This window comes from Cebus imitator, unplaced genomic scaffold, assembly GCF_001604975.1.
Source record: "Cebus imitator isolate Cc_AM_T3 unplaced genomic scaffold, Cebus_imitator-1.0 Scaffold204, whole genome shotgun sequence".
Taxonomy (NCBI): Eukaryota; Metazoa; Chordata; class Mammalia; order Primates; family Cebidae; genus Cebus; species Cebus imitator.
The window spans coordinates 2544869-2559147 of record NW_016107519.1 but is presented as its reverse complement, the minus strand read 5'-3'; the positions used below and the strand labels follow the sequence as shown (position 1 = coordinate 2559147).

Here is a 14279-nt window from a genome sequence, read left to right as displayed (position 1 = left end):
GTTGTTGCTGTTGTTTGTTTTGAGACGGAGTTTCGCTCTTGTTACCCAGGCTGGAGTGCAATGGCGCGACTTAGGAATTGAAAAGCCTATGCAAAACAGGCCACAGGCCAGATGGGGCCAGCTGACCATGTTTCGTCAACTGCTGCTCTAACAGACCATACATTTCAGTAATTTGTTTTATATTATGTATGTGTCGACACTTCTCTCTCTCACATAGAATGTGACTTCCTCAAGATCAGAGATCTTAGTCTGTTGTGCCTATTGCTTAAACCCGAGTGATAAAATGTGCCCAGCACATAGTAGGTGCTCAACCAGTATTTTTGATGAACGAACGTATGAAAAAGTGAGTCAAAAAAGCTTTTTTATTTAAACCCCCCCAATTTAGTGGTGAAGTGCTATAGTGAAGTCCACTAGTGCTCCACCCAGGTTCATCTAAATCCCCTTCACCAGCCCCCAGCTTTTGAGTTTGCCAGTCCCTTGTCTGGAGCCCACCTGGGCTCCAAAGGCTCACAGCTGCAGCCCTCCTCAGGGTCCTACCCTGGACCCAGACAAGAACTGGAAATGCCTGTGAGGTTATAGTCACCCAGGAAGGCTCGTAGTCAATGACTAATGCAGGAATGTGAATGCTCAGCCCTTGTTCCAAGGGATAACAAACTTTGCAGTGCACTCTGTCCCAGAATGCCCATAGAGTCTTGTTGAGCATGAGGCTTCCCCTGAAATCATGCCCTTAGTTGCTTTCTTCCTCCTTTTAATCCTCTCTCACCTATTCCCTTATGGGTTTCTCCTGGCAGCACTTCCTCAGTAAATCAGCTGCCCAGGAACCTTCATCTCAGGATCTGATTCTGATGAATCTGATCTCAGACAACCTCAGGTACTGGAGTTATCAGATATATAATACAAAACAATTGTGTATTAAATACACAAAGATATGAACACACAAATATTTGAAAAACGGAATCACAATGAATAAGGAAATAATGAGAGACTATGAAAATGAACAGGTATGTCTGGGAAAACGGTAAATTGAATTTTTAAAATAAAAAATTAAATTATTGACATAACTCAGTAGATGGTTTAAATAGCAGATTAGACAGAGCTCAAATAAGAATTGATGAACTGGAAGAAAGATCTAAAGAACGTATCCAGAATATATTCCAAAAACATAGGGAGATAGAAAATATGATAGAGATGTTAAAAGACAGGAAGGCAAAATGAGGTGGTCCAATGTCCATGCAATCAGAATCTCTGCAGTGAAAAGAAACCCATTAAGTCTCACTCTTAGGTGTGTACCCTGTCGAAACTTTTGCATTTACTGGAAGGTATATGCAAGAATATTAATGACAGTAATGTTTACAATAGCCCCAAACTGGAAAAAGTTACAACATTCATCATAAGGACAAGAGATAAATAATTTATAGCAAATTCACACAACAGAATAGGATATAGCAGTAAAAATAGACATACTACAGCTCTAAGCAATAACCTGGCTGTATTACAGAAATAGTCTTTTACATAGAGCACAGGAATAAGCAAAACTAAGCAGCATGTTGTTAGGGATACATATACATGATTAAAGGATTTTTTAGGGCAAGAAAACACCAAATATAAAATATGCGATATTTATTGCCTCTGGTGGGAAGGCAGGGGGATGAGATCCAAAAGGTGCATATGAAGCATTGATAATGTTCAAAATCTAGGTTGGGTGGTAGGGTCATGTCATTGGTTTTATTATTATTCCTCCTAAACCTACATAAACAATCTACTTTATGTATATCAAATATTATATTAAAAGTAATATGGGGAGAGAAGTAGTCCTAAAAATTTTTTAATAATATTTGCAGGATCTCTATTATTATATTTAATAATATAGCTGGATGGTGAAGATGCTCAACACGTCTTTGAAGTCAGACAGACCAGGGCTGGAATCTTATGTCTTAGTATGTCTTTGAGGAAGTTACTGATCATTCATAGACCTAAGTTTTCTCATAAAACAATGTCAATAATATCACCTCATAGGGCTTATTATGAGAATTTAATACAGTAAGATTACTAGGCCATAAGCTCTGTGGCAGGAGAGACTGTGTCTACACTATTCACCATGTATCCCTAGTGAACAGAACATGGCTGGCAGGTAGTTGGTACTGAAATGACAAGTTCCCTTCTTTCCAAAACCATACAGTCTATGTGAGTGGTTTCGTGGTGATTGTTTTACTTTTGGTTTTTGTCTGGTTGGTTTTGTATTTTATTATTTTATTTATGTTGACGCAAAGTCTCACTCTGCTGCCCAGGCTGGAGTGCAGTGCTGCAATCACAGCTCACTACAGCCTGGAACTGCTGGACTCAAGCAATCCTTCTGCCCCAGCCTCCTGAGTAGCTAGGACTACAGATGAGCGCCAACACCCTAGCTAATTTTTTCTTTTTTTCTGTAGATGAACTGGAAGAAAGATCTAAAGAATGTATCCAGAATATATTCCAGAATGCCCATAGAATCTTGTTGCCCATACCGGTCTTAAACTCCTGGCCTCGAGTGATCCTCCCACCTCAGCCTCCCAAAGTGCTGGGATTATAGATGTAAGCTACCACGCCTGGCCAAGGTTTTTGTTTTTTAGATTGACATTTTACCCTGGCGTTGGCCATTTGTAACAATATGGAAGAAGTAACTTAACTTCTCCATGTTCAGATTCTTAATCTGTAAAACCAGCACTGGATTAGGGTATATAATTTCTTAATGCCTATAGTTCAGCATCATACCCTACATATTAGTCTTTTCAAAATGTAAACAATAAAGGAAGCATATTTTTGTTGCACCAAAATGCAAATCCAAGTTATATATTCACAGACATCTTCCAAATAAGGATAATAACCAGCTAAACAGAAAGCATGTCTGAGATGGTCAGAATCGTGTTATGTGACAGCGCCGCAGGGGGCCGCACTGTGCAGCGAGGGTGCTCCATGCCAGTGCCTCTGCCTCTGGGCACGCCGCAACGACTTCTTTTCCCTGTCCTTGAGCTCCCTCATTCTCAGCATTTCTTTGGTTCCTGTGACTATCATCCCTAAAACAGCCCTCCACATTCTTGGCACTCAGCATTTGGTGAGTTCATCCACTCTCACACCTTTAACTAGTACCGCTGTCACAGTTAACGACACCCACATAAACAGGACAGGTCTGTCCTCTCACATGGGTGCCAAACCTCTCACTAAAGTTCAGCAGGTTTTCATTTGGGCCCCACCATTACTAGATCGACAGGTCAAAACAAGCTGCGGGACCTCGGTTCCTAAACTGTAATGCCCCTGCAGCTCTGGCTGTTACATGCTGGAAGCGAGTTCCTCATGCCCAGATACAAGCAGGAAACCCCAGCCCTCCAGCCCTGGGCACACAGCCAGAGAAGCCTGCAAAGTCACTCATGCTTGATGGAGATCCCCTCAGCCAGAAGGGTCCTTTCCTCCCCATGGGAGCCCTTCCCCAGTGTGAATTCACATTCCAGCCACTGTTGGCCTGGCCTTTACTAACTCAGAGGCACTGAAGTAGCCATCAGACGAAAAAGTGACATCACAGATACGTACAGCCTTGAGGATATGACAAATAAGCCCAACTGAGAGAGACAGACCCATTTCCATTCTTCCTAGAGCGCGCCGGCTGGCCCACCTAATGTTTTCCAGGGCGTTCCTTATCTGCTGTTGCTCAATGTCATAGAGTTTCACTTCGAAGCCTCCACTGGCAAACAGCATGGCCCAGCTTCGCCCAATGAGTCCACTAAAGGGAGATAAAAGAAAGAATTCAAGTTAATTTAATATTGAATGGCTTTTCATTCCTAACCCAGAGTGAGCTTTTTTTTTTAAAATTACATAGTATCCTATTCTTAAAATAATAAATATCTTAAAAGTACACATTTTAGCCAGGCACGGAAAGATAAATACCACGTTTTCACTCATGTGAAACCTAAAAAGTTTATCTCATGGAGGGGGAGAATAGAATGATGGTTAACCGCTGGATGGGAGTGAGAGAGGGGGAAGAAGGGTTGGGGAACGGGTGCAAACACACAGTTAATAGAAAAAGTAAGTTCTAGAGTTTGATAGCACTGTGGGGTAACTAGAGTTAACAGCAATGTATTGTATATTTCAAAACAGCTAGAAGATTTGAAATGTTCCCAACACAAAGAAATGATAAATGTTAAAGGTGATGGGTGTGCTAAATACCCTGACTTGATCATTACGCGTTCTATGCGTGTGACAAAATATCACAGGTACCCCATAAGTATGTAGGACTATTATGTATCAATTTTTTAAAGTACACATTTTGATAATATTATTTATTTTAAATGTCTTTTTTTTTTTGAGATGGAGTCTCGCTCTGTCACCTAGGCTGGAGTGCAGCGGTGTGATCTTGGCTCACGGCAACCTCTGTGCCTCCCAGGTTCAAGTGATTCTCCTGCCTCAGCCTCCCGAGTAGCTGGGATTACAGGCATGCACCACCATGCCTGGCTAATTTTTGTACTTTTTGGAGAGACGGGGTTTCACCATATTGGTCAGGCTGATCTTGAACTCCTGACTTTGTGATCCTCCCACCTCGGCCTCCCAAAGTGCTGGGATTACAGGCATGAGCCACCGTGCCCAGCCAATTTATTTTAAATGGTAACTGTTTCCACCCAAGAGCTCCTGAGTCCTCAACTCTGGTGCTGGCATTCATATTCCACACGGAGCTCCACAGCATCTCAGGTATTTATCACAGACTCACACGCTGGTACCATGGAGACACAAGACCCCTTGGGTGAACTTTCACTTGACCATGTCTTAAGCAAGTCACTTAATTGACTTAAAAGAACAAAAAAGACCATCTGCCTTGTCCTCCCCAATAATTACTGCCACTGCCACCCACATTTGAGTATGGATTGGGTACCAGGCACCATTAAACATATCACAGATCTTACATCTGTTAAGCTTTACAACAACCCTACAAGGTAGGTGCTGTTAGTATTTCCATTTTATATGTAGGGAAACTGAGGCATGGAGGAATTAAGCCTACATGGACTATAAATGATAAACTGAGGCATGGAGGAATTAAGTCCATAAGGGGAGAAGTGATGGATCTGTGAGATGAAGCCAAGCAATCTGATTCCTGAGTCCTTCCTCTTAACCACTACACTCCAGTGGCTGTTTCAGACTTACTGGAAAATGAAAAGAGAAAAAAAGTCATAAAGAGTTCACATGGGGATGATCAGAGTGAAAAACAAATGTACAGAACACATCTAGAGTCCAAATCTTGGTTTCTACAGCATTCTCCAATCACAGAAAGCAGGACTCCTTGGAGAAATGGCTAATTTGAAGACAGATCCAGAAAATATTCTAGATGAGCCTGGGTCAGTTTGTAGCACCAAAAAGAAAAAAAGTGTTAAGGCAACAATCCATCGATGGGGCATGTCACAGGGACAAGGGCCCACTATGGGAGTTCCCAAGGCCAAAGCTGGAACTTGAGCCACAGAATTAATACAGCAATACTGGATCATAGCATGAGTAGGGCACAACTCAATGTCTGAATAAATAAATGAAGAAGAAGCCAGATCTTCCTTACAGAAAAATACCAAATACTTTGTGCAGGTATTCCCCCTTAGGGAGGTAGAGCATCACCCACACTTCAGTGTGGGCTATGGAAAGTGGCCTCCTTCCACAAAGCACAGTGTGAAAGAGGAGAAAGTTGGCGTCACCACGCAGTGGAGAAGACTGACAAACACTACCTCAGCCAGGTGTTCAAGGTCAACATCAGCAGTGGTAACTCACACTGAGATTATGCACCCTTGATATAGGACAAAGTGAAAACGATGCTTTACTCCTGTGGTCTTCCTTTCCGAAACCCATTGCACCAGTCTCATCATGAAAAGAACATCAGACAAGTCCTAACAGAGGGACATTCCACAAACTACATGACCTGTGCTCCTCAAAACCGTTAAGGTCATCAAAAACCGGGAAAGTCTGAGTAACTGTCGCAGTCTGGATGAGTCAAAAGAGAAATGACTATTGCAACTTGGTATCCTGGATGGGATCTTGGAACAAAAATAAGAGATTAGGTAAAAACTAAGGAAATCTGAATAAAATATGAATGTTGTTAAATAATGTGTTGGTCATTGATACCCAATATTCTTAATATTAATTATTAATAAACAATGTTAATAAATAATAATGTATTGGTTTGTTAATTGTTAAAAATGTATCCTACTAAGGTAAGATGTTAATAAGAGGGGAAACTTGGTAAGGTGACATGTGAAAACTCTCTATACCATCTTCACAATTTTTCTGTAAACGTAAAATTTGTCTAAAAAAAAGTCTTTTTTAAAATGAAAGTATGTAAAAGCAGTTCCACTCCTACGTATGTACCCAACAGAAATTAAAACATGTCCACGAAAAAACCTTGTACACCAACGATTATAGCAGTGTTATTGACAACAGCTAAATGGAACAGATAAAATGTGTCGTATCCATACGACAGAGCTATTTGGCCACAATAAGGAATGAAATGCTGATACATGCTACATGGATGAATGTGGACATTTGCTAAGTGGAAGAAGCCAGTCACAAAGCTTTACGTACTGTATGATTCCATTTATGAAATGTCCGGGATACACATATTCATAGAGACAGGAAGTAGATTTGTGGTTGCCCAGGGCTGCGGGAGGAAGGAGTGAAAAGTGGTAGCTAGTGGATCCAAGGTTTGGGATGAGGATCCAAACTGATTGTGGTGATGGATGCACAACCTTGTGAAATACTAAAATCACTGAATTGTACACTTTAAATGGGTGAATTACAGCTCCGTACTGCTATTATTAAAAATAAATGTTTGTGCCTGGATGCAGTGGCTCACAACTATAATCCCAGCACTTTGGGAGGCCGAGGTGGGGTGATCACCTGCGGTTGGGAGTTTGAGACTAGCCTAACATGGAGAAACCCTGTCTCCACTAAAAATACAAAATTAGACAGGCGTAGTGACGCACCCCTGTAATCCCAGCTACTCGGGAGGCTGAGGCAGGAGAATCGCTTGAACCCAGGAGGTGGAGGTTGCAGTGAGCCGAGATCATGCTATTGCACTCCAGCCTGAGTAACAAGAGCAAAATCGCGTCTCAACAAAATAATAAAATAAAATAAAAAAACACTGATGAACATACTTTGACAACCAACTCCCGCCATAAAAATGTAAAGCAATAATACTTAAATTTTCATGAGTGGATGGAGCCAGTAAATAATAATAATTAATAATAATAATACTTAAATTTAGTTGATTAGAAGGGTGAAGGGGAAACAAATGTCACATTTGGCATAATGTAGGGGGTTGCCTTAAGGTGTGAATGCAAAGAACAGCTGTCTATGTTCAGAGTCTTTGGTTTTTAAGAATGAACACTAAATCAGCCTTAAAAAGGAAAGACACAAAAATGAAAGGAAAAAAAAAAGGAAAAACACATGCCACAACACAGAAGGAACTTGAGGACATTTTGCTAAATGAAATAAGCCAGTCACAAAATGATGAACACCCTGTGATTCCACTTACATTAGGTATGCATAGAGACATAAAGACAGAAGGGTGGATGCCAGGGCTGGGGCTGGGGGAAATAAATGGGCAGCTGTTGTTCTGTGGGCATGGAGTTTCCGTTCTGCAAGATAAAAAAGTGCTGGAGATTGGCTGCATGACAATAGAAACATACTTAACACTACTGAACAACTATACACTTGAGAACTGTTAAAATGGCAAATTGGGCCGGCTGCAGTGGCTCATGCCTGCAATCCCAGCACTTTGGAAGGCTGAAGCAGGTGGATCACCTGAGGTCAGGAGTTCAAGACCAGCCTGGCCAACATGGTGAAACCCTATCTCTACTAAAAATACAAAAATTAGCCAGGCGTGGTGGCGAGTGCCACCTACTCGGGAGGCTGAAGCAGGAGAATTGCTTGAACCGGGGGGGCAGAGCCGAGATCCCACCACTTCACTCCAGCCTCTTTCTTCTTTGAAGAAAGAGCAAAACTTCATCTCAAAAAAAAAAAAAGACAAATTGTATGTTATGTGTATTTTACTGTGGCTAAATGTAGTTTAAACTTAAAAAAAAAAAAAAAATGAATGCTAACTTACCCTGCAAAAGAATGACTCTGACTTGGGACAAGGCTTACTTACCCAACCACAAGGCAACTGGCCTAGAGAAAATATATATTCCTAACATTCCAATCTCAGTTTCCCTGGCCCCTCTTAAAGCCTCTGCACTTGGCTTTGTTCTCCTGGGGACTGGATATCAAAAGGTAATCTTGAACAGGCTTGGCTCATGCCCGTAATCCCAGCACTTTGGGAGGCGGAGGCAGGAGGATAATGGGAACCCAGAAGTTCAAGAAGAGCCTGGACAACATAGGGAAACCATGTCTCTATAAAAAATAAAATAAAATTAGTCGGGTGTGGTCTCAGCTACTCAGGAGGCTGAGGCAGGAGGATCACTTGAGCCCAGGAGTTCAAGGATGCAGTATGCAGGGAATTACGATCGCGCCACTGCAATCCAGCCTCAGAAAGAGCAAGACCCTGTCTAAGAGAGAAGGTAATCTTTCTCTACCTAAAGTCAATTTTCTCAAGACAGTCTTTACCCTGGGACAAAACCCTGGAGAAAGCTCTACCTCTGGCACCCACCTTGTATGTGTGTGCAAGCCTGGGGCTGGACGGAGAGACGAGAGCACGTGACAAATGCAGCACAAGCCGAGTAGGCGTTATTCACAATGCGTGGGCCCAGCATTTCAGATTGTACATTGTTTCTGGATTCTGAAATTTTTGTGTCCAGGCACCAGTGGCTCACATCTGTAATCCCAGCACTTTGGGAGGCTGAGGCAGGCAGATCACGAGGTCAGGAGTTTGGGACCAGCCTGGCCAACATGGTGAAATCCTGTCTTTACTAAAAATACAAAAAAATTTGCTGGGTGTAGTGGCAAGCACCTGTAATCCCAGCTATTCAGGAGGCTGAGGCAGGAGAATTGCTTGAACCTGGAAGGCAGAGGTTGCAGTGAGCCAAGATCACACCACTGCACTCCAGCCTGGTGACAGAGGAAGACTCCAGCACTTTGGGAGGCTGAGGTGGGCAGATCATCTGAGGTCAGGAGTTTGAGACCAGCCTGGCCAACATGGTGAAACCTGTCTCTACTAAAAAAAAAATACAAAAATTAGCCAGGCATGGTGGCACGTGCCTGTAATCCCAGCTACTCAGGAGGCTAAGGCAGGAAAACTGCTTGAACCCGGGAGGCAGAGGTTGCAGTGAGCCAAGATAGTGTCATTGCACTCCAGCCTGGGCAACATGAGTGAAGCTCCATCGCAAAAACAAACGAAAAAACAGTAAATTTTGCATAGTGAAGTTTAAAATAAAAAGCAATGCTAGTGAGCAGTATGAATTTGTTTAACAGGGTAAACGCTATGCACCAGGAACTAGCGCTCACCTTCATATTCCTGGCGTGTTGTAGAGGCTCAGTAAATGTGAAAAAGCCATCATTATCAAGTGACAAATATGAGATCATGGTCAGCTGGTCTTGCCTTGGAGTTAGTCTGAAGGCAACAATGGCTCACTGAGGAAATACATAAAGGGCACCTACCATGTGCAGGCACTGCCCAGGTCCTGACCCCAAGGAGCTCACAGTAGGTAGGCAGAAAACAAACTAAATAAGCCAAAGCACTAGGGAGAAAGAAAGCAGGGCAGTAGGAACTGGGAGGCAGAGAAATGTTAAAAGCGCCACCAGGAACTGTCTCACTGGGAAGGTAACATTTTAGCAAAGGAGGTAAGGGGCCAAGCCATGAGAGTGTATCTCTGCGAGAAGTGTTCCTTGTAGAGTCGGTCTGCCCAGCTGGCCCAGATCAACAAGCCTGGTGCTCTGCTGGATGGGGTGGTAGGCGGAGAGGGAGGAAGGGACAATGAGGTCAAAGGGAAGGAGAGAGAGGTGAGCCCATTTCATGGCACCTCAGAAGCAATGGAGGGATTTTGGGTTTTACTGAGTGAGACAGGTGGCTAATAGAAGGTTTTAGACAAAAGATATCAACTGACTTCTGTTATTCAAGGGCCCTTCTAGTTGCCTTACTAAGAATACACTGCAGAAGGACAAAGATGGAAGTTAGGAGACCAGTTGGGTGTCAGGAGGCTGGTGCCCGATGTGATGGGAGGCAGGACCAGGACGGAGGCAAAGGGGGTGCTGGAAAGTGGTCAGCTGAGAAATGAATATGCAATATTTTCACAGTACAGCCAAGAAGAATGGCTGATGAGTTACATGTGGATGTGAGAAAAAGAAAAGTGGAAGACGGGGCCAAGCTTCTTTTGGACAAGGAAGGGTGGAGATGTCATTAACTCTGCTGGGAAAGACTAGCAAAGGAGCAGATGATAGGAGGGAAGATCAGTTCAAAACAGGATGTTTTGAGTGAGAAATACCAATGGGTGGGTCTAGCAAATCATTGGCTGTAAGTATCCAGGTTCAGATCCAAGCGGTGGTCTGGGATGTTAATTTGGGATTTACTATATAGACATGGTATTTAAAAAGTGTATGATGAGCTGGGTGTAGTGGCTCACCCCTATAATCCCAGCACTTTGGGAGGCCGAGGCGAGTGGATCACAAGGTCAGGAGTTCGAGACCAGCCTGGCCAATAGGTTGAAACCCCATTTGTACTAAAAATACAAAAATTAGCCAGGAATGATGGCTGGCACCTGTAGTCCCAGCTACTCAGGAGGCTGAGGCAGGAGAGTCACTTGAACCCAGCAGATGGACGTTGCAGTGAGCCAAAATCACACCACTGCAGTCCAGCCTGGTGACAGTCAGACTCTGTCTCAAAAAAAAAAAAAAAAAAAGCGTGTGACTTGGTGAGATCTCTAAGAAAGTGAATGTCAATAAAGAAGTCCAGGATTGAGCCTTGGGACACGCCAACTTTAATGGGGAAGAATATGGGGACAAAAGAAAGTGCCAGTGAGGTGGGGGGGTATGGTCAGGAAAGTGAAGAGAGCTGCCATCTGCATCAAACACTGCTGATGAAGAAAGACTTGAACTGAGGACCATTGGGCTTTGCAAGATGAATGGGGGTGGGGACCATGACAAGAGCAGATTTGTGGGCTTGGTGAAAGACTGCCTGGGGTAGGTTTAAGAGAAAATGAGCCTTTAGTCCTAACTACTAGTTTCAGGAAATGAAGGAATGGTGGAACATGATAAATGACACTACAGGGGCTGGGTGCAGTGGCTCATGCCTGTAATCTCAGCACTTAGGAGGCTGAGGTAGGTGGATGGCTTGCAAGACCAGCCTGGGCAATATAGCAAGACCCTGTGTATAAATGGAAGGGAAGGAAAGGGAAGGGGAGGGGAGGGGAGGAGAGGGGAAAGGGGGGAAGGGGAAGGGAGGGGAGGGGAGGGGAGGGGAGAGGAGGGGAGTTCAGCAAAATCTAGAATATGGAAAATTTTACAGGGCAAATGACTCACATTCTTCAATAGATAAACAGCAAGAAAATTTTTACAAAACCAGAGAGGGATGGAGAATCTATAGATTGAAAGAGTTAAGAAATCTTATTGATTAAATATAACATGTGGGCCTTATTTAGACCCTAAATAAATCAAACCAAGTATTTAAAAAATGAATCAGGGAACTCTTGAATATGGGAGAGATATTTAAAGATATCACATGAAGATATTAAGGAATTGTGTTAATGTGTTACACATGATATGCTATTATGGTTATATATATTGTTAAAAGTCCATATCTTTTAGATACTCTACATGCTGACATAGTTACAGATGAAATGACTCTTTGTTTCCGAACAGTCCAGAGAAGGGAGAGTAACTGAAACTAGATTAGCCATGTGTTAATAATTGTTGAAGTTGAGGGGTGGGGGAAGGCGCCGGGAGGGTTCATTGTACTGTTCTCTCAACTTTAACACAGTTTGAAATGTTTCCATAGTACAAAGATAAGAGAGAGAATATGCATAGGAAGAAAGAAACTGGAGACAATATGGATAATTTTATTAAGTTTTGAGGAGCAATGTGGCAATTACCAGAGGGAAAAATGGGGTCAAGAGAGGGTGCTTTTCTGTTTGCAGGGAACAACTGTGTGTTTGCTCACTGCAGCGTCTGAACCCTCCAGAGGGGAAGCGATCATGCTATAGGGAGCGTGGCGCTTCAGTCTGAGGCTAACGCACCTGCTTCCATGTCTTGGGTCTTACCCTAATGCTGCTGTTGCTCAAGGAAAGGCAGCCCCCATAATCAAACAGGCAGCAAGTCTTTGGAACCGCAGTATCTGACCTGAGGGAGGATAACCATCAGCAGGGATTCTGCCATCAATATCAGGTGGTTGGACTGGGCCTCACTTCCCTTTCAATCTTGAGATTGCCCCCTTCATTGCAGAGGCCCAACCATAGAGGCTGACTCCAGGCGAACAGCTGGTGTCCTTTCCCCACCCCTCCATGCCCACACACTCAGTCACTGCTGATCGGACATGGATTGGACACCTGACACGAAGAAGCCAATCAGCTGGCCTAGGAGCACCCTATGACATCTGCAGGCTGGGATGCACAGAGCTGAGGCCATTGGGTTTCCTCTCCTGAAAATTGGACCTAAAATATAGAAACTAACAGTCCGTAACAGGCACTATACTGAAAGAGTATAACCTTAGGGTTGGCAGTGATGTGCAAGATAAAGTCACAAGGGAGAAAAGAAAAGTGAGCGAGTCCAAGGAGAGGGAATCTACAGAGCAAACGAAGTTGCAGGCAGCACAGGGACCAGAACTCCCAGCCCCAGGGCTGGGAAGTTCCCTGCCGTGGTTTCCTTCAGGTTTCTGCTTCAGGTTTCCCCCAGTATTGTTTCCCAACACTACTTTACATCAGGCCCAAGAATAATGAACTTCCTGTCCCAAGATCATGTGACATCTTATTGGCCTTCCTTTGAACTGCTCTACACCTGGAGACCATAAAATGGGAGCCAGCGATAGAGGTAATTCAATGCCCTTCCCACTCTGACTATTGTGGTATGTCTTAAAGCTTCAGAATTAATGAATATTAATGGCTATACAAAAGGCAAACGCAGATGAACATTTATTCTATCATACAGCAGCAAAGCAGCAGGCAAGAAAAGTGATACAATTGCTTCAATTCTAATTTTATCATTAAGGTCACTTAATTTTGAATAAATTTACTTTAGATACATTTGAAAGTATCTTTCCAGCTACAGTTACTTATTTACTGGGTAAAAACTGAAGTAAAACTGTTCCTACACTCATGCTCTAAGTCTACTATGGAAATTTTGCCAGAAAAAGCTGTTATGTAACTCCTACAAAGGGGACATTTAGTGTCTAAGCTGACTCAAAAGGCAAGGGAGGCATCCTAGGGTTTGCTGTGTACATGTGCAAAAATTAGCAGGAAAATACCTAGAATAGCGCTTCAAAGAAAATTCATGCCTCAGAAAGTTTCTCATAAAAAATGCACAGGCTGGATATAGTGGCTCAGGCCTGCAATCTCAGCACTTTGGGAGGCCAGGGTGGGTGGATCACTTGAGGCCAGGCGTTCAAGACTGGCCTAAACGGAGAAACCCTGTCTCTACTAAAAATACGAAAAATAGCCAGGCATGGTGGCACGTGCCTGTAGTCCCAAGCTACTTGGGAGGCTGAGGCAGGAGAATTGCTTGAATCCAGAAGGCGGAGGTCGCAGTGAGTTGAGATGGTGCCACTGTACTTCAGCCTGGATGACAGAGGGAGACCCTGTCTCAAAAGAAATAAAATGTACAATCACCCCAAACAAAATTTTGGAATAAAAAAAAAAAATGAAGAAGACTCTAGTTTATAGGATGCCTTTCTTTCTTGCCTTTCTAGTTTATGGGATGCTTTTCTTGATATAAAAAATGTCCTATCAAGCCCTTCACACCGCACATCAGTTAAAAAATAAGCAGTCTCTGTTACAAATGCTCAAATATTTCTCTACTGGGGCCAGGCATGGTGGATATACAAATGGTGACAATACAGTTTCTACCCTTAGGGGAAAGTCCCAGAGGCAGAACTTTTCCTGGAGGAGACAGTCCCTGAGCTTGATACTGAAGGAGTGTGCCCCTGAAAAGCAGGACAGGACAAAGGGCATGTCCTGCACCAGGAACATTTTGTGTCCCTATTCTAAACAAGCTCAAGGCCTGCAATCTGAATTTTGTATACAAATACAGAACTCATATTTTAGCAATTTAGAAACACAGTGTTTTATAGAGGTAAGGCTAACAAAATGAAAGCCTGAGAACACTACTCCAGTGCAAATTTATCTTCATGGTACCCATTT

At 43.2% G+C, this 14279-nt stretch overlaps 1 protein-coding gene across 2 annotated transcripts in view; it reads right to left on the bottom strand.

The window, feature by feature from the left end:
* Positions 1 to 14279, bottom strand: part of CRYL1 (crystallin lambda 1) — a 127296-nt gene that overhangs the window by 110671 nt on the left and 2346 nt on the right. For both annotated transcript variants that reach the window (XM_017548197.2, XM_017548198.2), the window contains exon 2: positions 3647 to 3754. In XM_017548197.2, coding sequence (XP_017403686.1) covers positions 3647 to 3754 — 108 coding nt within the window. The remainder of the gene's footprint in view (positions 1 to 3646; positions 3755 to 14279) is intronic.